The sequence below is a fragment of the Notothenia rossii genome, assembly GCF_949606895.1.
Source record: "Notothenia rossii genome assembly, chromosome: 10".
Taxonomy (NCBI): domain Eukaryota; kingdom Metazoa; phylum Chordata; class Actinopteri; order Perciformes; family Nototheniidae; genus Notothenia; species Notothenia rossii.
Window position 1 is genome coordinate 53714391 of NC_136908.1, and position 22247 is coordinate 53736637.

The window sequence follows — 22247 nt, forward strand, 5'->3', positions numbered from 1 at the left end:
CAGTACAACCTCTAGCCAATCAAACCGCTTGCTTGTGTGTCCGGGGCGGGAGATTCATGTGATTGGTTGTTGGTCGCGGGAGTGCCTGTGAAAGTGAAAGCGAGTATTGACAGCAGTGAGGATGGTCTCTTCTTGTAGATGGCCGCTCTTCTGTGAGCAGATCAGATCATCAGATGGAGCTGGACTCCTCTTCACTAACCTGCCTCGCGGTGCTTTGTCTGCTCGGAGCTGCAGAATTCTCCAGCATCGGTGAGTGCACAACAACAATGCTATGATCTCAAATCCGAGCGATAGTAGCAGGATTTAGGGGCGTGAACTGTAAAACAGCCTATGGATTTAATATAAAGCAAAAGCAAATATCATATAATTACAAAAGACCTGCATAACTGTATCAGGACTCAATCACATCTGACACACTGTTTCTGAAGGACTTTTTCTATATTTCTACAAACTTTTACCTTTGCTATCTGAAACTCACTTATAAAAGTTGAAGCATTTGAAATGTCTCTTTTGTAATCATGCAACACAATGTCTATCTTCCAGGAAACACTTGCTGTCCAGATATTCCTCAACTGTCTAACACTAAACCTCCCGAGGTCCCCTGCTTCCAAATTAACAGCAAATTCCGATACAAGTGTGTGGAAGGCTATGTGAGGAAGTCGGGAACCTCTAATCTCCTCAAATGCAATGGCACAGCTTTCATTCACACCCCCCCCACAAAAGAGAAATTTGAATGTATACGTAAGATTGTTTTTTTTCTTCTTTACATTTGTAGACACACTGCATGCAATCAGAGCAGCGTAAACTGAACACAGATAGTTCAACTTGTGAAACTGGTATGTAAGAAAAGAGAACAAGAGTGTGCATGCCTGTAGGATGCATCATATGTGATATGCAGCATATATAGCATACAGAATTGTATTTGAATAGACAGGCCATACTGCCAACTGCATTTAACGCTAACAAACCAAGGTCCCAGATGATTCAAATGTCTGCTGTCTAACACTAGCAATGCAGTCTGAACACTTGGACTTGACTTGAGCAGCATTAAGAAGGAAGCCGCCTGCTCCTCTTTAGCCTGACACAAACAATCAAACACACAGTTAAAGTGAATGATGTTGCTACTGAGGCACACTGGTATGTAAATCAATCGTCCACATGTCAACTACATGTGATTTCTAGTACTAGAGTCTCCAGTCATACGAAGAACAGACATGACAGGAGAAGTGCTAAACATAAGCAGATGCAACTTAATCATTACTTGTCTAAACAGCACGATGTATTGGCTGCAACTCAACAGATTTCTTAATTTAAATGTAAGAGAGCAGTTTGCTGTCTCTGTACTGCAGCCTATTTTCCAATTTAGTCTGGTAGTTTTGTAGAAAAAGGAGTGGAAGTATGTAAAACATGGTGATGTATTTCTTTTGAAATGTAGACACTGATATGTGTACGAGACTATTTTAAGCACCTTACACTAATAATACATCTAAAAGCAGACTTTTTCTACACACCACCCACACACTTCCATCCAGCTTTCCCCATATTATTGAGATAATAATTGTTTCCAGAAACGGACAACTCCTGGTGGCCCATAGACCATATATCAGGATATATACAAGCTGCCTTGTATTGAATGTGTGGCTTTTATTACATAAAACCTGTGAGTACTGTACTATGTCGAACTATGGTAGAAGAAAGAAAGAAATAATTTGATGGTTGGGGTTCGTCGAAGATAGTTTCCAGATATATTTAGCAGGGCGGGAAGAAACGGGGGTACGTTTTAGACAAAGAGCAGTGTATCATCGGCGTACAGTGTGAGGTACTCTGAGCGTTAGCTTTGAAACTAAAATAGAAAGTGTTTTATTTCCTTCACCATGCAAAACACAGTAACAGGTCACATTGTTGGAAGGGTAGGGTGCATTGTTTTTGACAGTGATAGTGACAATCCACAATCCTTATCATCTTTCTGGCTTTTTCATGCTCTCAAGTTTCAACTTGTTATTTGTGTTTTTTCAGTTTACCCAAACAACATCACAGGACCCCCCAAGAGCACAGCAACAAGTAAGTGTAAGCTCCAAGTGCTATGTTTCAATGTGAGCTGGACAGAAGTGTGTGTTTCACATTTATGAATAATGCTGTGATCTTGCAGCGGGACACACCCATGTCCATATCCCCCATGAATCCACCACTTCCTCCATAGTCAGTGAGTTCTATCCCAGCATGAAGAAAAATACTACTATACTAGAAAAATACTAACAACAAAAAAGCACTAATAATGGAAGTGAAAGAGTGACACATATACATAGAAAATGTGTGTGTGCAGCAGTGGTAATAATTAGAAGCAGTAGTAAAGTTAGTAGTAATAACATCAGTGGAAGGTTTATCAGAAGCCATAATGTACTTGGATTGTAGGAGTTACGGTTGAAATGAGTACCAACAAAATCAACACAAACATAAGGAAAACCATTGCTACTTAACAGAATACTTAGCTCATTCTAATGTATTCTGAGTAAGTACTTTGCTCCATGTTTAAATTAGTGGGAGGGAGGATAAAAGAGAGGGTTCAACATTTCAATGCAACATTCATGAAGTTTATGACAGTGCCCCTGAGACATTTCAGGAGCATGATGAGTGGTGGTGAGACCAAACTGGTTATTACATCTGACAAACTGTGTTAATTGTACAACATCATTATGATCTTGTGCATGCAGATACATGTTATCGGGTTCCTGTGTAGAGTCAGAAAATGTGGTTTAGAGGCAGAGGAAGCACGAATGTAACTGGAAGTCAAACATGATTCAAGATACTATCACTAGTGGTTACACTATGGTAGCAAGTAGAGGAAACGGCCTTATGCTTAACATAAGCACTTATAACAGTAGTATGAATACTAATATATTAAAAAAACAAATTCTGGCATGTGTTTTTTACCTTTTTGTTATGAATTATGTGGCTTATTATATGAAAGTATTCAAAGATTCTATGTCGCAGTCATCTCTAAGCAGTATTAGTAGAAATAAATGTATTTTGTTATCAGCTTCCCGCAGTCTTCAGACCAGCCAGAGTATACAGCCGTCAGCCCCCCTGAGTGCCGAGACCACCTCCAGCCCCACCTTTTCCTCTCTTGCCCCGCCCGGATCCTCCCAGGGTAACCTGCTAACCAGTTTAACGGCACTGCATGTTGCCAACAGTTGCTCTCAAGCCCGGGCCTGTATCTGTTAGACTTCTGTAAAAGATAAACAATTTGATTATTATTTATTGTGTTGCATGGCATTTATTAAGATAATCAGTTACAATAAATACATGAATAATTTGGGATATTTAATGTTGGATTAAACCATATATCCATTCAGAATCTATCCTGTTTGATAGAAAGGTTGGACTTTTACACCATTGTTTTTTTTCAAACATACACGAAACAGCATTAGTTGTAAAAAAATATATATAACAGTACCTTGGGGACATTATCCTTTCTGGACTGCCTCATTAATAACTGAGCAACAGGGGAATAAGATCATTTTTTCTTCCACACCAGGGGCGGTAGATTCCATGCAAGGGACCAAAGCATCCAAATCGCATGGCACACTTTCCACCACGACTGAGGCGTCCAACAACGAGACAATTATTCCGGGAATGCTCTCCTCCTCGGCCCCCAGTAAGTCACTCTACCCGTTTGTGCTAGCTCGTGGTGGTTGCAGCTTGAGAGCCAGAAAAACACTGAGTATTTCTCTCTTGTTGGCAGGACTTGTGATCGGCTGTGTTTCACTGGTGATTTTCTGTGCTTTGGTGGGAATCAGCTTCTTTTTCTATAAAAGGTAAGCATGCTCACATACCTCTGTGTTTGAATGTGTGCAATTATGTCCCAGCAAACTGTTTCATGTGATGAGAAAACTCAGATTGAGGCGTGACACTGCAGAGAACAAACAGTTTGCGTGTTTATCCATCATAGCAATTTGGTTAAATGTCCAATTATTGACTTATTGTACTGCTTATGATCCCTTTACTTTTTCCTTCATGCCGTAGGAGGTCCAAATACGAGATCCCTCCGCAGACCGATGAACAGATACCCATGAAAATGGATCCACGTGACTGACAGGAGAATGGGTTATTAGACTGTGTAAATCACATATAATGGCTGGCTCCATGACATTTGTTGTATGAAGTTAAACTGACTTTTTAATGAGCAGATCTAAACCAAATATTTGATCTTCATTTGAGGAACTTTAATTGTTGAAGACTGTGATCTTCTGGTGCTACAAGATGTAGACGTATGTTGGTGATATTGTCTTCAAATCCCATGAAATTACAAAAAGAAGCAATTAATCAATTCCCAACTACAGGTATGGTGTTTATAGATCTTAGTGCCTTGTGCCAGAGTTCCATTGTTCTGTAGAAATTATTGAAACACATAAGTGGGCCGCACCAATGATCACATTAGCATCTAAAAAAATGCCCTAACTAAACTACATTTCACTAAAGAAAAACCTTGCTAGTCATTTTCTTAATGTCTTTCATTTTTTGTAAAGCACTTTGAATTGCCTTGTGTTGAAAGGTGCTATATAAATAAACTTGCCTTGCCTTGCCTTCACCCCATGATCTGGGAGTCAGCACTTTAGGCTAAGAAGCTACCCAAAGGACAAAATGCTAACTACGATAAGCTAATTTTAAGGACCAGTAAGATCTGCCTTTATTTTGATATTCATATCTGTGGTCATCCGAATAAGTACAGTGATACAACTGTCAAGTAATATCCGAGTAGCTTTTTATGAGCTTGTCACTGAATCCTATCACAACCGTATTGTGGCATACTTAGTTATATTAGCAAATATGGTATCATAGTCAAATAAATAGATTTATAGCTTCAAGATTAACTCGTGATTTACTCTCCAACTATTTAGCAAACGTAGCTTACTGTGAACGCCTATATTTCTTCATCTCTTATCTGTTTTACTCATCTGAAATGCTAAGCCTGATGTTATTTGTGTAGTGGTTGTACTGAACCATGCACTGAACAAAGACTATCAGTAACCTAAATAGCATTGTCACTTAAAAATGTGGTCCATCCATTACAGGACACAGTTTATCTGATTTCTGCAGCCACTTTGGTTCAATGAAATGCACAGAATATTTGTTTCCTCTAAGAGCACCAAAGCATTACATGAAAAACCCAACAGCAGGTTCAGGTCTGCGAATGAATAGCGGGAAAGTAAACAATTCCTATATCATAAAAATAAAGTGGTTAACACTTCTTATTTAATCTCAAGCTTTTTCTTTGTAAAATATGCAATGTAAAATATTCAGCTTTGTTGCTATGCTTATGAACTTTTCTTTTTCATTCAAGTGTTTCCTTAAAGTTTTGTTGATCAGAAAAAAGTCCTTATCAGAGCAGCTTTAATTATTTAGATGATTGTTGTGTTCCTGTATCTCTTGTCGCGCTGCACTGTGCATTTGTATCATTAAAGTATTTCTTTTTAAAAAGCGGTCTATTCTTGCTTATAACGGTTTTAGTACGATGAGAGACGCCCACCCGTTCTAGAAGAGGAACATCATGCTTATTTATTTTTTTCACTTCTGCAGTTCCTAAATGTAACGTCACTATGAAGTCATTTAAAAATATCTGCCAGGCAGCACTTCCTGGTCCTGTCCTTCACAGTTAGTCATGATGAAAATAACGTGACAAAGAACTGTTTTGATCTAGTTGCAGATGCTCATTCTCTTAAAAGGAACAATAAAGGCTTTGGGCCATTATCTAAAATGATGTCTAAGTGAGAGCAGCTGCTCAGCAGACCGAACAGGATTAAGTGTATCCCACTGCATTGTAATGAGTATTTTTCTACAAAAATATACGTTTGATCTTGTTGGATACTTTTTTTTTAAAAAACCATTTAAAAAAAAAATATTCATCTCAGTTTGACCGGAGAATAACGACAATCACAAAAGTTGTTTTTAGACAAAGTAGACAAGTCTTCCAGCAGTTACACAATTATACACAATCCTCCTCAACTGCATAAGACAACATCCAGATCCCTCATTAAAAAAAGAAATATAAACATAAAGTCACAATGTAACCATGCATTGCAGAGAAAAATTAAAACATTTTCAGTTTGTTTGGTCTGGTCGTTTTCTCTGGCTGAAGTCTTTTCTTCACTAAACAAAAACGATTATCTCACAAAGTTTTCATTTGAACTCTTTTAAGAAGAGTAGTGTTAAAAAAGGGCCACCAGCATCATGTGGTGGACCTGCTGGCCCAGTCTATGTGGTATCTCCGCCATGGATTGCACGTCGTCGGTCATGAGGAAGGCGATTGGTCCGACCCGCGTCCACACGCACCGTTCGCACAGTGGGCCGCCAGCAGCCACACCGTCAGACTAAAAACAGACAAAAAAAAACCTCTAGTTTAATATCACAGAATGCTAAGTGGCTATTCAAAATGACTGTAAATGAAAGGAAGTTAGAATAAAATGTGTTGTTTTCTGAGGCTGGTTTTAAAGGTCCCCTATTATACTGTTTTCCATCAATACATTATAATTCTCAGATATATACAAAACATGTCTCTGAAGTGTTTGGCTCGAAATATCAAACAGATCATGCATTGTAGCTTCCCATAATCCCCTCTGTTTCAAAAGTGCTGATTCTCTGTCTGTTACTTTAGATGAAAATAAGGAGCCCCTCCCCACGCCCCTCAGAGATATTTGGTTAAAAATAACACAATGGTGCTCTAGGAGGAGATTCAGGTGATAAGGGGGGGGGGGGGGGGGTTGGTTATTGGCTACTGGTTACACAAGCCAAAAAAACGTTATGACATCATAAAGTGATGACATCATAAAGTGGCCAAAATCAGGTTTTTCTATAGATGGATCAGGACAAAAAGAGAGAATCTTTTTTCCTGAAACTTTCAGAATCTCTTTACACAGTGTTAGTGAGGAAGATATGTTCTTACACATTTCATCTGTTGTTTGCACATGATGAAGGCTGATCCGGGGGTGGCGCAGTTTGGGCAGTCTGGGATGCAACACGGGAGCGGATCGCCCTGCTTCATCAGGGTGCTCGGCATCTCCGATTTCAGAAAGTACTCCTGCAGAGGACATGAACTTACGATCATCATGATGAAAAGTGAACAACTGTTGCAACAATTGTCTGGCCTTTACCGACAACTTAACGAGGAGCAGATGCTGAGCCCCTTGTGTGCTGAGAAAATAAAGGAAGCAGAGAACCGTATCCACAGGCTGGGTTACGGGGGGGGGGCGGACACTTTGTTGGCCTCACGCCCGGCCCAGACCAACCCCCGCTAAACATTTAGCCTTCATGTAGAGCTGCAGAGATTAGTCCATCAATCTTTGAGGTCCATTGAAAGGAAGTTGTGGTCTTCTCTAAGTACTTCTTAAAACCCACCTCTTCTCCTTAGCGCATTGACGCATACGCTAAGGCATGACGTATCTTTTAGATTGTTGTTTTTATTGCTTTTAATTTGTATATTGTTTTGACTTGTACTTGTTTTATGATGTGTGAGCTGTGCTGTGTGATATATTCGTATGTTTTGTTTGTTTATTTGAATGTACAGCACTTTGGTCTGGAGGTTTTAAAGTGCTTTAGAAATAAAGCTGTATTGTATTGTATTGTATACTGTGGTTCCAGCAGAGTGTCTTTTTTATTTCTCTGCACTGTTCAGGCCATCAACAGAACGTCTGTTATACAACTTGTATGACCGCAATGGGAAGTGCTATGAGAGAAATGTACACAAAGTCTAGACTCATTTTGGACATTGTTTTTGTTCTTTGCTTTCAGTGTGGCCTGACACACATCATCTGCTGGCTGGATGTCAAAAAACATTTCTAAAAGCACTTTTGAGGGACTAAAAAGAGAGTAGTTTTAACTTGCTGCCTCTGCTGCTCCATTACACCTGTATCTCCAGAGGCCTGTACGACGAAGCCGGTTCAACATAACCTGGATATGTTTGAGTTACCCAGTTTACCTAATTCAAAACAAACGCGCTCTCGCTTTAAACTGTCCTAGGACGCTGGTTATCAACTCGTTAACTCAAGCCAGCTTTGCCCTATCTAGTTAGGTGCGCGTTCACATGAAAGGGGTGGTATCTGGAGCATTCAACCAATCACAAACATGGAGAAGCGTACTGACAGCGCAGCGTCATACTTCCTGAATGAAAAGTCAACTATAATATTAGTCAAATATGAAGAAGTTAAACTTTAAACATCCATGACTTAAACACTTTATCCAGGATCAAAGTGACATAGCTGCACCTGCAAGGTGAATACAGCTGGTAACAGAAAAAGTGTTTGAATGCGTACATTAACAGGTTTATGATATCACTGCCCCGTCTAAGACACGATCTGACTTTAATTACATTTGACTCGAGTGTTTCGTCAACTTAATGTGTTGCTTAAAATAATACTTCTGCATACAGTATGTAACACTGTGAGTGTTGCACGGCCAGATACGGCTCAGCTGACTCTGATAAGGAAGTATATGATACATTATGATGTGATATGAATGATATGGGACACATCGAAGTCTGCACTCACAGTGCCGCGGACTGTACGTAATGTTACTTGGATCCGGTTACTTATGTTGTGGCAGATATTTAAGTAAGCTTTCTTAACGCTAATGTTATAGCTTTAAACTCTCCACACTGAGCTCTGATTGGTCAGCAGGCGGTGCTTTCACTGAGTTGATCTCTTAGCCTGCAACCTAACCTGCTCCGGACCAGGGGGGTATACTACGAAGCAGGATTTTCGTTTAGCAAGATAACTTCTGGGATTTCCGGTACTACGAAGCTGGTTCACTTTTTAGCGGGCTAGATCTCCATGGTGACTTATCCTGGAACCTAGTCTGTGCTCCGAAGCAGGATATGTTCCAGAATAAGAGATCAACTGTGCGGAGTTCTTCTTCTTCTTTGCTTTAATGGCGAATCGCTTCCACTTGGAGCATATCGCCACCTACTGTTGATTTATTTAATGTATAAACTGCCCATATTGTTCATATAGAACAGTGTTCACGTAAGCCTGCACATTGATTTTATTTTTCATTGAATGTAACCGTTTCAATAGGGATACATCTATTACAGGTTGAGGTAGAAACCATGGTGGAACAGCTGATAACAACAGTGTGCAGAGTTTAAAGCGATCAAGTCATATTACAGGATAAAGGAAATACAGTTTAAACTGCCGTTGCAGTTCAAATCACAGAATGTGGGAACGTGAAAATGAATAGAATATCGCTTCCCATCTTCAGAGCAATCTAACTATTATAACATTAGCGTTAAGAAAGCTTACCTTATCTGCCACAACATAAGTAACCGGATCAAAGCAACATTACGTAGCCTACAGTCCGCGGCACTGAGTGCAGACGTCGATGTGTCCCATTATCATTCATATCACATCATAATGTATCATATATTTCCTTATCTGAGTCAGCTGAGCCGTATCTGGCCGTGCAACACTCACAGTGTTACATACTGTATGCAGAAGTATTATTTTAAGCAACACATTAAGTTGACGAAACACTCGATTAAAATGTAATTAAAGTCAGATGGTGTCTTAGACGGGGCAGTGATATCATAAACCTGTTAATGTACACATTCAAACACTTTTTCTGTTACCAGCTGTATTCACCTTGCAGGTGCAGCTATGTGGCTTTGATCCTGGATAAAGTGTTTAAGTCATGGATGTTTAAAGTTTAACTTCTTCATATTTGACTAATATTATAGTTGACTTTTCATTCAGGAAGTACGACGCGCTGCGCTGTCAGTACGCTTCTCCATGTTTGTGATTGGTCGAATGCTCCAGATACCACCCCTTTCATGTGAACGCGCACCTAACTAGATAGGACACGGCTGGCTTGAGCGAACGAGTTGATAGCCAGCGTTGTAGGACAGTTTAGCGAGAGCGGCTTCGTTTTGGATTAAGTCAACCGGATAACTCAAAACATATCCAGGATAGGTTGAACTAGATTCGTAGTATACCCCCCAGGTTAGCCGCTCAGCATAAGTTATCATGGAGATCTAGCCTGCTAAAAAGAGAACCAGCGTCGTAGGACCGGAAACGCCGAGTTTTCCCTGAAGTCAGCCGCTAAGAGAAAATCCGGCTTCGTCGTACAGGCCTCTGGTGTATCAAGTAATCTTTGATGATAATAATAATAATAATAATAATAATAATAATATATGTTATTTATATAGCACTTTTCCTGGTGCTCAAACCGCTTGATGGAGCATAAATCGTGCAATGTGGGCTAAACTACTTTACTTATATTCCGGCACAAATAGAGTGGTCCAGTAATGAGTCCTAAAACCTGGAAAAGACACGACCACTTTCACTTCCCACGTCTCAATGGTTTTTAATGTGTTTGTGGTTAGAAACCTAAAATAAGGTCTGAGGAAAAGTTCTATTCTGACTTCCATGTCGGCCGACACAAAGACGTCATCACTGCCCCACTCTATACCTAGAAGTCATATGTAATAACCTGAAATAACCTAGCTGGCAGATGTTTAGGGAGAAACTGGTCGAACTCTGACAGGCCATCTTTAGAAATCAAAAGCAACAAGAGGGAAGTAGAAATGCAGGGAGAAACCTAAACATGATAGTAATTGCATTTTGTATGGTTTTAGTTAAAAGTCCCCTATTATACTCTATTTCAACAATATATTACAGGTCTCAGATCTATACAAAACATCCTGATTCAGTGTCTGTAGCTTTAAATGCTAATGAGCTGCGGCTCACCACGCCCCTCTGCAAGATGTTTGGTTTAAAAAAAGGAAAACACACAAATGGTGCTCTAGCAGGAGATGCAGGTGATAAGGATGTTGGTTGCTGATTGGCTAATGGTTACACAAGCCAAAATCACAGTGTGACATCACAAAGTGGCCGAATTCTGATCAGCTCATTCTCAGACCCGTTTTTATATAAATGGATCAGGGCAAAAAGAGAGAGAATCTTTTTTCCTGACACTTTCTGAGTCTCTTAACACAGAGGTGTGTAGGTAGCGAGAGATTTTGCCTCACCCCTGCTTCTGTGAGAATGCGACGGATGGTCTTTGTGATGATCAGAGTCGTCTTGGCTCGAGTCACCGCCACATACAGCAGGTTCCACTCATCGTCAGGAACTTCATCTGAGAGAGAGAAGAAATACAGACTTTTGAGATCAAATTCAATCAGAACAATAACAAACTTTGTTTACATACCACATTTCAAACCGATTACAGAGAACACATTTAATAGGAAAGTGATGTGCTTGTATTTTCAAGTTAAAACCCCAACAGCATACATTTGGATGAGCTGGAGGCGGGAGGGGGATTTTTTTGCTGATGCTAGAATAACAGTAGTCTTATCTACTGGTGATTCATGAGTTTATAACTGTTTCCAGATTTTTGGGAGTTGGAAATGGTCCTATTTTTACATTCTAATTAATTTGACTTGGGTGGGTTGTTGAATATGACACCACCATTTCTGCAATTGACCTGGACAGAAAGCCAAGACTGTTTGAAATAATTGGCTTCCATCTTATCATCATTTAACAGCAGGACATTAACAGCATTTGAGGATTTCCCAAAAGCAGTTTCGGAGGCTGCCATTGTTCTGAAAGTTGTTTGCCGGGTCCCCTTTGGTTTAGTCTGCGTAACTGATGTAGTGTCTACAAATGAGGTGGCCCTAGGGGAGCATGTAATTGTGCAATATCTTAATGTTAGTCGATATTAAAGGGGCCCTATTCTGCTAATTTTCAGGTTTCATATTTGTATTGTATGTCTCTACTGTGACATGGTAACATGCTTTAATATTCAAAAAGTGCTTTATTTTTCTCATACTGCCTGTGCTGCAACACCTCTTTTCACCCTCTGTCTGAAACCAGAGCCCAGTCCGGTTTTTATGTCCATGTACAGGCACAAAAAACAATATAACCCACTACAGGAAAAGTAGAAACCCAAAAGCATAGGGCCTCTTTAAGTGTTGGTTAAATTAAAAGCCCCCAATAACGAAATGTCTTTGTGAAGGAAACGTACCAAAGGAGAAATCTGGTCTAAAGTGCAGATTGTGTCTTGAACCAGGAACTTTGGCAAAGTCATCGGTGACCATCACAGTGTCGAACTCCAGACCCTTGGCCTTGTGCACTGTTCCCACGATAAAGTCTGGAACAAACAGTAGCAGGGGAAACAACTCGTGAGTCGAGTGCATTATACAGAGGAGAGAAAAATGACATGAGAAATATATTGTTTAAAACATATCTTCTAATGTGCCAGTGAAGTAAAATTATATCATATCTGTACGTTTCCAACATGCCGAGACTTTCAAATACACTTTAATACACTTTTCAAATACCTGCTAGGTGGAAGTTTTCTTCAAAGCACCTTTCCAGACGAGAGGCCAGTTCAGGGATGCGCTTTCCGTATTTCTCAACCATTTTGAGTTTGCCGTCCAGCTCCAAGTCCTCGGTCAGTGTGGCGTACGACTTCAGGGCCCAGTAGCCACTCTTCATATTCTGGGCAAATGAGCGGATGAATGGATCCTTGATGACTGAAAGCAGAGCATGTCCAATATTTAGTCAAAAGGTTAAAAACGTCTAAACTTGGAAAGAGTAAATGTGTGCATTAGTCTCACATTTCGAGCTTTGCGTCTCCTCTCTCGTCCCTTCAAACAGCTTCCAGATGTCCAGGATCCTATTCAGGCCGATACCAGTCACACCCTGATGGAAGAAAATGGAGTGTTGAGTACAAGTCAAATTGACGTGCCTTCATGCTAGTCTTTCTTGTGTGTGTCTGTAGTGCATACACACTGACTCACTCCTATGAAGTGGATGCGACACTGCGGGTTGGCGTCAGTGAGTCGGACGGCTTCACTGAACACGCTGAGGTTGCATCTTGTCAAGATGGCCGTCTTCCCCTGACTGAGACTGGCACCCGAACTCACCGCTGCTCCCACCTCGTCTGCCGTCTCGTCACACACACCGCCTGCACACCGGACATGTAGCACACACACGTGCCAACACAACTGTGACTAGTATTTTCCTGATTCATCAAGTACAGAGTCTTTTTCTGAGGCCAATTTGTATTTGGTGATAGAATTTCATTTCATTTAAGCATCAAACATTTGAATTAATACACATTACTGCAATATTTACCTTTCTGACTTCCTCCCACAAGGATCTTATCCACTCCCTTGCACACTTTGAGGATGGTCGCGCCCACGTAGGCGATCTGAGCACCGAAGCGAAAGCTCTGAACAAAGACATCAGCAACATGCATGATTAGTAAACAACTCCTGATAAATAAAGGATTAATACACACATGATATGCTTTAGTATCAACACACATGATATGCTTTAGTATCAACACACATGATATGCTTTAGTATCAACACACATGATATGCTTTAGTATCAACACACATGATATGCTTTAGTATCAACACACATGATATGCTTTAGTATCAACAAACATGATATGCTTTAGTATCAACACACATGATATGCTTTAGTATCAACACACATGATATGCTTTAGTATCAACACACATGATATGCTTTAGTATCAACACACACGATATGCTTTAGTATCAACACACATGATATGCTTTAGTATCAACACACACGATATGCTTTAGTATCAACACACATGATATGCTTTAGTATCAACACACATGATATGCTTTAGTATCAACATGGTTGTGGTTTTACACTGTCTTTTTTCAACTGGGATCAATTGTTTTTTTAGCCGTGGCACTACAGTTCCCATCATTCTTTGGGTCATTCAAACTGTTTTTTGTTTTGTTTCTGTTAACACTAAACTGAAATACTCAAGTGAAGAAAGACATCTACATTTGGTGTATACCTGTGTCAGGTAGAAGATGTGTGTGTGGTCGACAATGTGCAGGGCATTGACCGCTCCTTTGAAGGTGTAGATCTGCTGATGAGGATCTCCCACCAGGATTTTCCCACAGCGCTGAGACAGGAGCACATCCATGATGGCTGAGAAAGGGGAAAGAAGAATTCATCACCATCACAGAGTTCAGCTAGATGCCCTCTACAGTCCTGCAGCACTGGTAAAGGGGCCCTATATGCATTTTGAGGTTTTCCATTTCCTGCAGTATGTTATACAGGTTGTTGTGCATGTAAATGGTCTGTAAAGGCTAATATCCCCCCCCAGAGTTTCTCTCCCACCCCCCACCCCCCCCGTCCTTGGTTTGCTTCTGTTATATAATGGCATCACTATGTAACACTCAAGCTTCTATTGGCTAGCGCTCCAACACATTGTACGTTATAGTCTAAGGGGCGGGACATCTCCAAGCGATTGACGGATTAAAACCGAGCCGACCAGCTAACCAATCAGAGCAGACCGGGCTCTGGTTTCAGACAGAGGGTGAAAAGAGGTGCTGCAGCACAGGCAGTATGAGAAACATAAAGACCTTTATGAACATTAAAAAAACATGTCCCAGTAGAGGAACAAAATACAAATCTGAACCTAGAAGTGAGCGTAATGGGGCCTCTTTAAGTTGTTACCTGGAGTGCAGTCCTGAGCCTCGTCGATGAAAAGGACGTCGTATTGCTCAGACAGGCAGGGTCTCTGCAGCTGCCATAACTTCAGGTATCCTGGGAATTAAAAGTTGTGATGACCACCTGTACAGCATTCCCTTCAACATTACAACCAATTGACTTCACTCATTTCGTACCATCGTGGGTCATGGGGAGGTCGTCTGATTTGGTCTTAGTCAGATCCTTCATTTTGATCCAGATCTTTCGCGCGTCTTGCACAAACAACTAGGATTGCAGAATGAAATATTGAATGCATGATTTATTCACACTCAAGGTGAGCAGTGTGTACAGTCACGCACATACCTCTCTTTCATAGTCGGTTATTATCTTCCTGCGGCCGTTCTTCCCCATGCGAGACATGGGGACGTGGCTGATGTTGATGCACTCGTCTGTGGAAGCCTTGAAGGCGTTGAGAGTGGTGGTCACCACCTTGGCCTTGGCAAAGCCCCCCCGGCCTGGAGGCAGAACGGAGCTGATGGTGAACGGCTTCATGTTAAAGATCAGCTTCTGGCGGTATCTGCAGAGAGAGAAGATCACAGGAGCACAGCAAAGAAAAAGAGATGTTTCTATTGGAATAACAACTGTTGGACCAGTAATTCACTCTGAATGTGATCAAGGATGTATTCTAGATCACACTGAGGGATTTACATTTAAGAATATTTATAGGGACAAGGAAGAATGTTGACTTTCTTCTGGATCAATTTCTTCTTTTTATGTATGTTCATATTATCTTTTTCTTATTTGGATTGTCTAAGTTGTAATTGTATCATCTTTTTAAATTTCTGTACACACAAGAACTATTGCACGTCTGTCCATCCTGACAGAGGGATCCCTTCTCTGTTGCTTTTCCCATGGTTTCTTCCATTAAATAGTAATTGTGGGGTCTCTTTGGACCTTGTTTGGTACGAGGGTCTAATGACAGAGGGTGATGTATGCTGCACACACTGTTAAACCCCTGAGAGAAATGGCTAATATGCGATTATTGGCCGTATAAATAAAATTTGACTGATTTCATCATTACTAGCTTAACCTTTTTAATGTGAACTGTGTTTCAAGTGTTTGTCATAAACGGGAACAACCTGCAACCACAACACAGCTGGGGAGAATCTAAGGCATTGACCAAGAAACCGCCAGGAACCTGTGAACACTGGTCTCAGACACACACAAACAAAATCAATTCCCACAGTCTGTATTTCTCTGAGGGGAAACTTCTCACCTCCTCCCAACTTCAGTGAAGGCCAACGAGTGGACAGTCTTGCAGGCCACGTTGCTGGGGAAACGACGCTGCGCCTCAGTGGCCACTGACTTGTTGAAGGCCACGTAGAGGAAGCGGACGTGCGGCCGCTGCTCGGCGTACTTCACCAGCGTGGTGGTCTTCCCCGTACCTGCGGCAGACAGCATGGAGCTCACAGATCATCTCTCACATTTAAACATCACCTGTGAGTTTCAAAATGTAAAGACACTTTCTGCAACATGCAATAAGGCAACAAAACATGATGAGAGGATTGATGACAGATTGTGTTTAAAGTTAATTCCGTCTGCAGCCCCTGGGCATGCAAACGATCCACAGACACTATAAACATGTACCTTACATCCACAGGCGTAATTTCCACTGGGGACAGGGGGGACATGTCCCCCCCACTTTTCAAAATCCCATTTGTGTCTCCCCCCCCACTTTTTAAATGTGTTTATTATTTACGCATGCGGTCATCGTCACGGAGGAGCATCTGTGTGTGTGTGAGGCACAAGCGCATCTTGTGAGAGAGAGACAGAGAGAGAGAGAGACAGAGAGAGAGAGAGAGAGACACACAGAGATTTAAGGGGGTTGTTGTTAGCATTTGGTGATAGCTCGGAGGTAACGGAGATTAGTAGCTGTTTCAACAATAAGGAGAGGGAGAGCTCTTTCCTGTCGGACTTTGAGAGAGAGAGAGAGAGAGAGAGAGAGAGAGAGAGAGAGAGAGACTGAGAGAGTTACGGGGTTGTTGTTAGCATCTGGTGCTACCTCGGAGCTAATGGAGATTAGAAGCTGTTTCAACAATAAGGAGAGGGAGAGCTCTTTCCTGTCGGACTTTGAGAGAGAGAGAGAGAGAGAGAGAGAGAGAGAGAGAGAGAGAGACTGAGAGAGAGAGAGACAGAGAGAGAGAGACTGAGAGAGAGAGACTGAGAGAGTTACGGGGTTGTTGTTAGCATCTGGTGCTAGCTCGGGGCTAATGGAGATTAGAAGCTGTTTCAACAATAAGGAGAGGGAGAGTCCTCTCCTGTGGGACTGAGAGTGATAACGTCAGCTCAGGGAGGTAAAGGACTCTGAGTGATTAGATTGTAAACTTTAGTCTAAGTTATCTCAGTGGGTCTCAAATGGTTTTGTCATATATTTCCATCTATGTAATATTAGTTGTATATAAAATAAGTTAAGAAATCCTTCCAATGTGTACTATAGGTCATTACACAAATAAGAAACACAGTTTGAAAGGGGAGTGATTAGTCAAATATGCATAAATAAAAAGAAAGAATGCAGACTAGGTAAGATAAAGATGGAGAAAGGAGTATATCAATTATTTGTTATTGGTTGTGAGCATATTCTAATGGTTTTTTCATTATTGAAATATATACAGTTCTGTTTCATATGAGTGTTGAGAGCTTTATCCATAAATCTCTTAATGTTGCCCTCAAAGTGCACCAGATTGATGCATTAAACTTCAATTTCAAGAAAAAAATCTTCCCGGGGTGCATGCCCCCCTAGATGTGAGGTCATCACAAATAAAACAGACTGGACAGGATACTAGATAAGTGTGCACACTCATTATATACACTACACATTTTTCTTGGATTTGTTAACACTATATTCCCTATTATATTTGTAGAAAGGCAGGAAATGGAATTAAATTGAGAACATTTTTCATTGCGGAGGACCCCCTGTTTTGTGTCCCCCCCACTTCTCAAACCAAAGTTACACCCTTGGTTACATCACATTAACAACTATACAGACAAACCAACACATATCATTACCAGCACATCCATCAAATGCAACTATAAAATGACAATTAAATACCCACAAATGTTTAACCTGGTTGCTCAATATCCATTATATTACAACATTTGATAACATTTTCTTATTTTTCAGAGCTGACATGCAAACTAGGGCTGAACGATTAATCGATTTGAAATCGAAATCGTGATTTGAAATGGTGCGCAGGACGCAAAGCCTGCGGGTTTAAAAAATAAAATAAAATGTCTTCTTGTGTGTCAGTCATCCACACCAATCAGAAGTGCTGTGCTCCACATGTACCAGCCATTGTTAACCAATCAGAAGTGGCCCATGTAAGTTTAGCTCTTTCACTCGTAGCTCGGGCTGCGGGGGTGCTAGAGACGGGAGTACGTTGATACGACCTTCCTAGCCGGAGATATGGCCGCATTTTACAATAAACTTCCGTTGGGTCGCTTTAAAACAAACATCGCAAATCGAATCGCAATATCCGTCAGAAAAATCGCAATTTGATTTTTTCCCAAAATTGTGCAGCCCTAATGCAAACCAACAACAACATAATCTCCATGGTATAAAAACCCTGAAAAAGTATTGAAAGAATTCAATACTGTCATGTTTGACACTTTAAATTTGAACTAGCCTTCGTATTACAATAATAATGATTGTTATATTAATAATGATAATATAATAACTTTGTATAGCACTTTTTAAAACACTCAGTTTCACAGTGTTTCACGTGTAGGATAGAGTTACAAACAAGCACTGCAGGTGGGGCAGGGATCCATGTCTTATTTAATCTTTCTATGTTAAGTCGGTTTAATTTAGTTTGTAGTTTTAATTGTTTTAGATTTGACTAAGAAAAAGGAATGTGGATGGTGTCGTCTGTACCTGCAAAAGCCACGATCTTCACCACATGTTTGGCCTGGACGTCATGGCTGAGGATCTGCTGCTGTTCACCTGTGAGCTGAATCTGAGTCCTATAAAACACAGACACGTGTTAAAAAGAGAAAACTCCTCACATATCCATTATCTCTAGGCGTATTTCTCCTGCATGTCAGTGACAGCTCACCCAGTCAGAGAGGAGCTGACAGCAAAGGAGCTGTTCTCCATCAGGTGAAGGACGTAGTAGATGTTGTAATGCAACCTTGAGGGATCAAAAAGAGAAGAATTGTAGCGAACCTGACAAGAACACAGTGGGACGTTAAAGCGCTGACACTTTCAACTCGCACCTGTTGCTAATCTTGACGATGTTCCTCTTTATGGCGAGCAACATCATGGCCATGTGGCTGAGGTACTCTATGATGGCGGTGCGTGACATGTATCCGGTGAGCAAGGACACCAAAGCCTGCACGTCCGCAACACTCTCACTGAGGATCAATATGACCGCCATGGCCGCATAGGGGTTCGGACCCTGGAGATTGGACACGGAGGAAGGTGAGGTTTCAGGATTCATGGACGTATTTCAACAGGAGACAGCTGTGTATCTGAATGGGTGAGTCCTACCTCAATGCCAGGGTTAAAGTTCTTGAGAATTTCGGGAATGCGTAATCTGATGGAGGCCTCAGCCTGGGGATAGAGGCGATGCTTCTTAACACGCTCCAGAACATCCTCCGGCCTCACACGCTCTCCCATCTTATGCTGCGCCATTAAACTGACAATACACACACACAAGATAATTACCACAGTGAATATTTAAAGGGGCCATATTACGCTCATTTTTAAAGTTCATATTTGTATTTTCCGCCTATACTGTGACATGTCTCCATGCTTTAATGTTCAAAAAGCTCTTTCTTTTTGTCATACTGCCTGTCCTTCAGCACCTCTTTTCACCCTCTGTCTGAAACCAGAATCCAGTCTGCTCTGATTGGTTAGCTGGCCGGCTCCGTAGTGAAAGGTTAACCATAAGGAATGTCCCATAAATCACGTATAATGTCTTAGAGAGCTAGCCAATAAAAGCTTGAGTGTTACATAGTGATGTCATTATGTCAGATCAGGGCGTTTCAGGCAGGCTAAACACAAATATAATAATAATAATAATAATTAGATAAAGATGTCATTATAAAAACAATAATAATTATCATCTTGACATTTTGGTATCTGTAAAATATTTTTTTCAGGCTTCTCCTCAATGTTGGCCATACAAACGGATAATTATACACAATGTAGTTCTCTGCCTTGAGATGCTACAGTGGCTCATCTCTAATTGAAAACATAACAAAGACTCTCCTTCATACATGTACTGCCCGTTACTAAGGAAACTCAGGCTTACACGGCGAGGCGTCGGATGCTGTGCTGTGATGACGCTGGATCTGTTATTCCGCAGTTTTTCAGCGTGCAGCTGATGGCCAGCTCTGTCACCTTCTCTTTCATCATGAAGCGGTAGTATTTCTTCTTGTAAGGGACAAACTGCACGATGGCCCACAAACACACATCATCAATACGTATGAGTAGGACTACAACGTCAATATCCAAACACAAGAGACTAGGGCTGCTCAATTAATCGTATTTTAAATCGTGATTACGATGATGGCTTGCAACGATTACGAAAACAACGTAATCGAAATAAAACGATAATTTTTTTATTATTACTTTTTTTTTTTTATAATTTTTTTTTTGGGTTCTTCAGTTGAATTATAATTAAAGTTCAGGGTAATCAACTGTTAAAAACATACTGTTCACGTTTTTTTTCTCCAATAAATGGATGTTTTCAAAGTCAATGAATAATCGCAATTACAATTATTGACCCAAATAATCGAGATTATGATTTTTGCCATAATCGAGCAGCCCTACAAGAGACGGATATATTAATGTCAACACAGAGGTCATCTATCAATCTCTCAAACGTCTACCACGTTCATCTAGGAAGCTGCTGATATAAACACTTGCCCCCCTCACCCTGGTGCTAATACAGAACTTAATGAAAATGAGATTTGTTGAACCTTGGGGTCCTGGACGATGCCCCTCCAGTGACGGCAGACCCGGATGACGCTGCGGTAGAGGTCCTGGGCGGGCACCAGGCACATCACTTGCCTAAGCACCTCCTCCGGAAGATCGTCTATGCATCCCTGGGGCTGTTGGAGGACTTTGCTGCATCCCAGGAGCCCAAAGTGGTCGTCAGGGAGGGCCTCCACCTCCTCTTCCTCGATGGGGATTGCACTTTCACTTTGATCAAAGTCATCATCTTTTCCAAACATCTCTGACGTCATCCCCTCCAGATAATCTGCGGCTAACAAGCTGGCATCATCAACCTCATACTCTTCTTCAGGCTCTGCCGCCAAGGAAGGGGCTAGTAGACTCATATCGTCATCACCCTCCTCCTCCTCTTCCTCCTCTTGCCCTTTGAAAAGCTCTTTATTTGGCCCATTTGTGCACGTGGATGTGCAGGGCTGAGAGGATTTCTGCGGACTGGAACGGATGATTCCTGTCACGGGGAAGAAGTTGCCGATGCTCTTCTGTTTCCCAGAAGGACTTCCCGAGGCAGATGCTGGTGGAAGAAGGAGTGAGAGAGAAAGAACTTAGATTCAATGATTAGCGCATCGATGTCAACCTGTCTGTTCATTGGTATTTGGAGTACACGCGTGTCAATTAGTTACAGCACATTACCACACTTCCGTCGCTTGGTGGGTGTCTTGGGGTAAAGCCCCCGGTTGGGGTCGCGTTTGCCCGGCCCCTTGTTGATAGTGTGGGGCTGGACGAGAGCACTAGTGCCCGCTGCACTTTGTCCCAGTGCATCACACTCTTCTGCATTCAGGTGCCTCCTTTTGGCCTTTCCTAGAAAACAAAAAACTAGATTCAGACATGTCAGCACAACAAACACATCTGTATTAGTTTTGTCCTTATGCAACATCAGTATTTTTCTGTCTGTAATGGTATTCTTTAAAGTGCTCGGGTAAGACAAACATGCCAGTTTACATCATTGCTTTGACAATTTAGCAGCCAGAACTTTCCTGCTTTGTTTGTAATCTGTTTATTCAATGCATTTGTTTCTTTAGCAATCTTTAAAAGGAGTGCCAAATCAATAAGTTATGTGCAAATACTAAAAAGTTCGGTTCAATTTCAAATGTCGCACACTGAAGAGTTATAACCAAAAACAACCAATGTGTCCTTTTATGTGAAATGAAAACTGAATATAGCCGTTTTATGGTAAGCTAACGTTGCTGGCCTCAACTTTAAACTTACCTTTGGCAGCCATTTCCATCTTCGTGTCCAGCTCATCCGTCTTCCAGTCAGACATCTACACGATTTACGCCATTTTCAACTTTAATCAAGCAAAAAGGCGTCGGGCTAACTTTGACTACAAGCTGTGTAAACAACGACTGTTGCTAGTTCATTTATGCTTGTGCTAATATAATAAAACGTCTCATTAAAATATGTACCTACCAAACTGTACAGTAACTAACATGTACCGCCCTGGTAATATTGAAGTTACTTACTGGCGGTGACATTTATATTAAATAGTGTTTTTCACTTTGGAAAATGCTCCGGTTAGCTTACTTAGCGTAAGTGAAAGGGTTTGTTTTTGCCACCTGATTGGCTGCGACTTCTTCTTTGCTTCTTATATTTGTGGTTGATAACTTGTGTCGGGACGCATTACCGCCACCTACTGGGTGAAAGCGATGGGCATGGACATTTTTTATTATAAACTAGTTCAGGAAATCCTTTATTAAATTGTATTATCTAGTAGGGTTTACAATAAATCTTATTGTATATAAATAATGTGTTTATTATATTA

General features: G+C 41.1%; 2 protein-coding genes across 9 annotated transcripts; one reads left to right on the forward strand and one right to left on the reverse strand.

Annotated features, from left to right (window-relative positions):
• The first annotated feature begins 59 nt into the window (after positions 1-59).
• Positions 60-5478, forward strand: il15ra (interleukin 15 receptor subunit alpha). 8 transcript variants are annotated; one of them, XM_079656061.1, is made up of 8 exons: positions 60-249; positions 544-741; positions 2017-2067; positions 2150-2203; positions 3038-3148; positions 3536-3655; positions 3743-3815; positions 4024-5478. In XM_079656061.1, exons 1-8 carry the CDS (start codon positions 174-176, stop codon positions 4091-4093), a joined length of 753 nt encoding a protein of 250 aa, XP_079512187.1. In that variant the 5' UTR covers positions 60-173; the 3' UTR covers positions 4094-5478. The 8 variants fall into 8 exon arrangements, with proteins under 8 accessions (XP_079512187.1, XP_079512188.1, XP_079512189.1 ...); XM_079656062.1 differs by having other exon boundaries at positions 2017-2061; XM_079656063.1 differs by having other exon boundaries at positions 544-735.
• Positions 5479-5940: 462 nt separating this feature from the next.
• On the reverse strand, positions 5941-22062 carry fbxo18 (F-box DNA helicase 1). The gene is made up of 21 exons (XM_079656042.1): positions 21695-22062; positions 21119-21286; positions 20455-20999; positions 19785-19921; positions 19019-19166; positions 18745-18926; positions 18585-18659; positions 18404-18492; positions 15749-15917; positions 14836-15049; positions 14670-14757; positions 14500-14589; positions 13832-13968; positions 13125-13221; positions 12788-12954; positions 12605-12689; positions 12326-12520; positions 12010-12135; positions 11015-11121; positions 6941-7075; positions 5941-6368 (listed from the first exon to the last, which is right to left on the reverse strand). The coding sequence occupies exons 1-21, from the start codon at positions 21747-21749 to the stop codon at positions 6207-6209; spliced, it is 3171 nt and encodes a 1056-aa protein (XP_079512168.1). The 5' UTR covers positions 21750-22062; the 3' UTR covers positions 5941-6206.
• Between the last annotated feature and the right edge of the window lie 185 nt (positions 22063-22247).

Excerpts from the sequence above, each read along its gene's own strand:
- il15ra (XM_079656061.1), top strand. The coding sequence starts at position 174 with ATGGAGCTGGACTCCTCTTCACTAACCTGCCTCGCGGTGCTTTGTCTG. Across the intron at positions 742-2,016 it reads AGAGAAATTTGAATGTATAC|TTTACCCAAACAACATCACA; the intron begins GTAAGATTGTTT and ends GTGTTTTTTCAG. Across the intron at positions 2,068-2,149 it reads GAGCACAGCAACAAGTAAGT|CGGGACACACCCATGTCCAT; the intron begins GTAAGCTCCAAG and ends GTGATCTTGCAG.
- fbxo18 (XM_079656042.1), bottom strand. The coding sequence starts at position 21,749 with ATGTCTGACTGGAAGACGGATGAGCTGGACACGAAGATGGAAATGGCT. Across the intron at positions 18,493-18,584 it reads GTCAGCTCCTCTCTGACTGG|GACTCAGATTCAGCTCACAG; the intron begins GTGAGCTGTCAC and ends TGTGTTTTATAG. Across the intron at positions 15,918-18,403 it reads GAAGATCGTGGCTTTTGCAG|GTACGGGGAAGACCACCACG; the intron begins GTACAGACGACA and ends TGTCTGCCGCAG.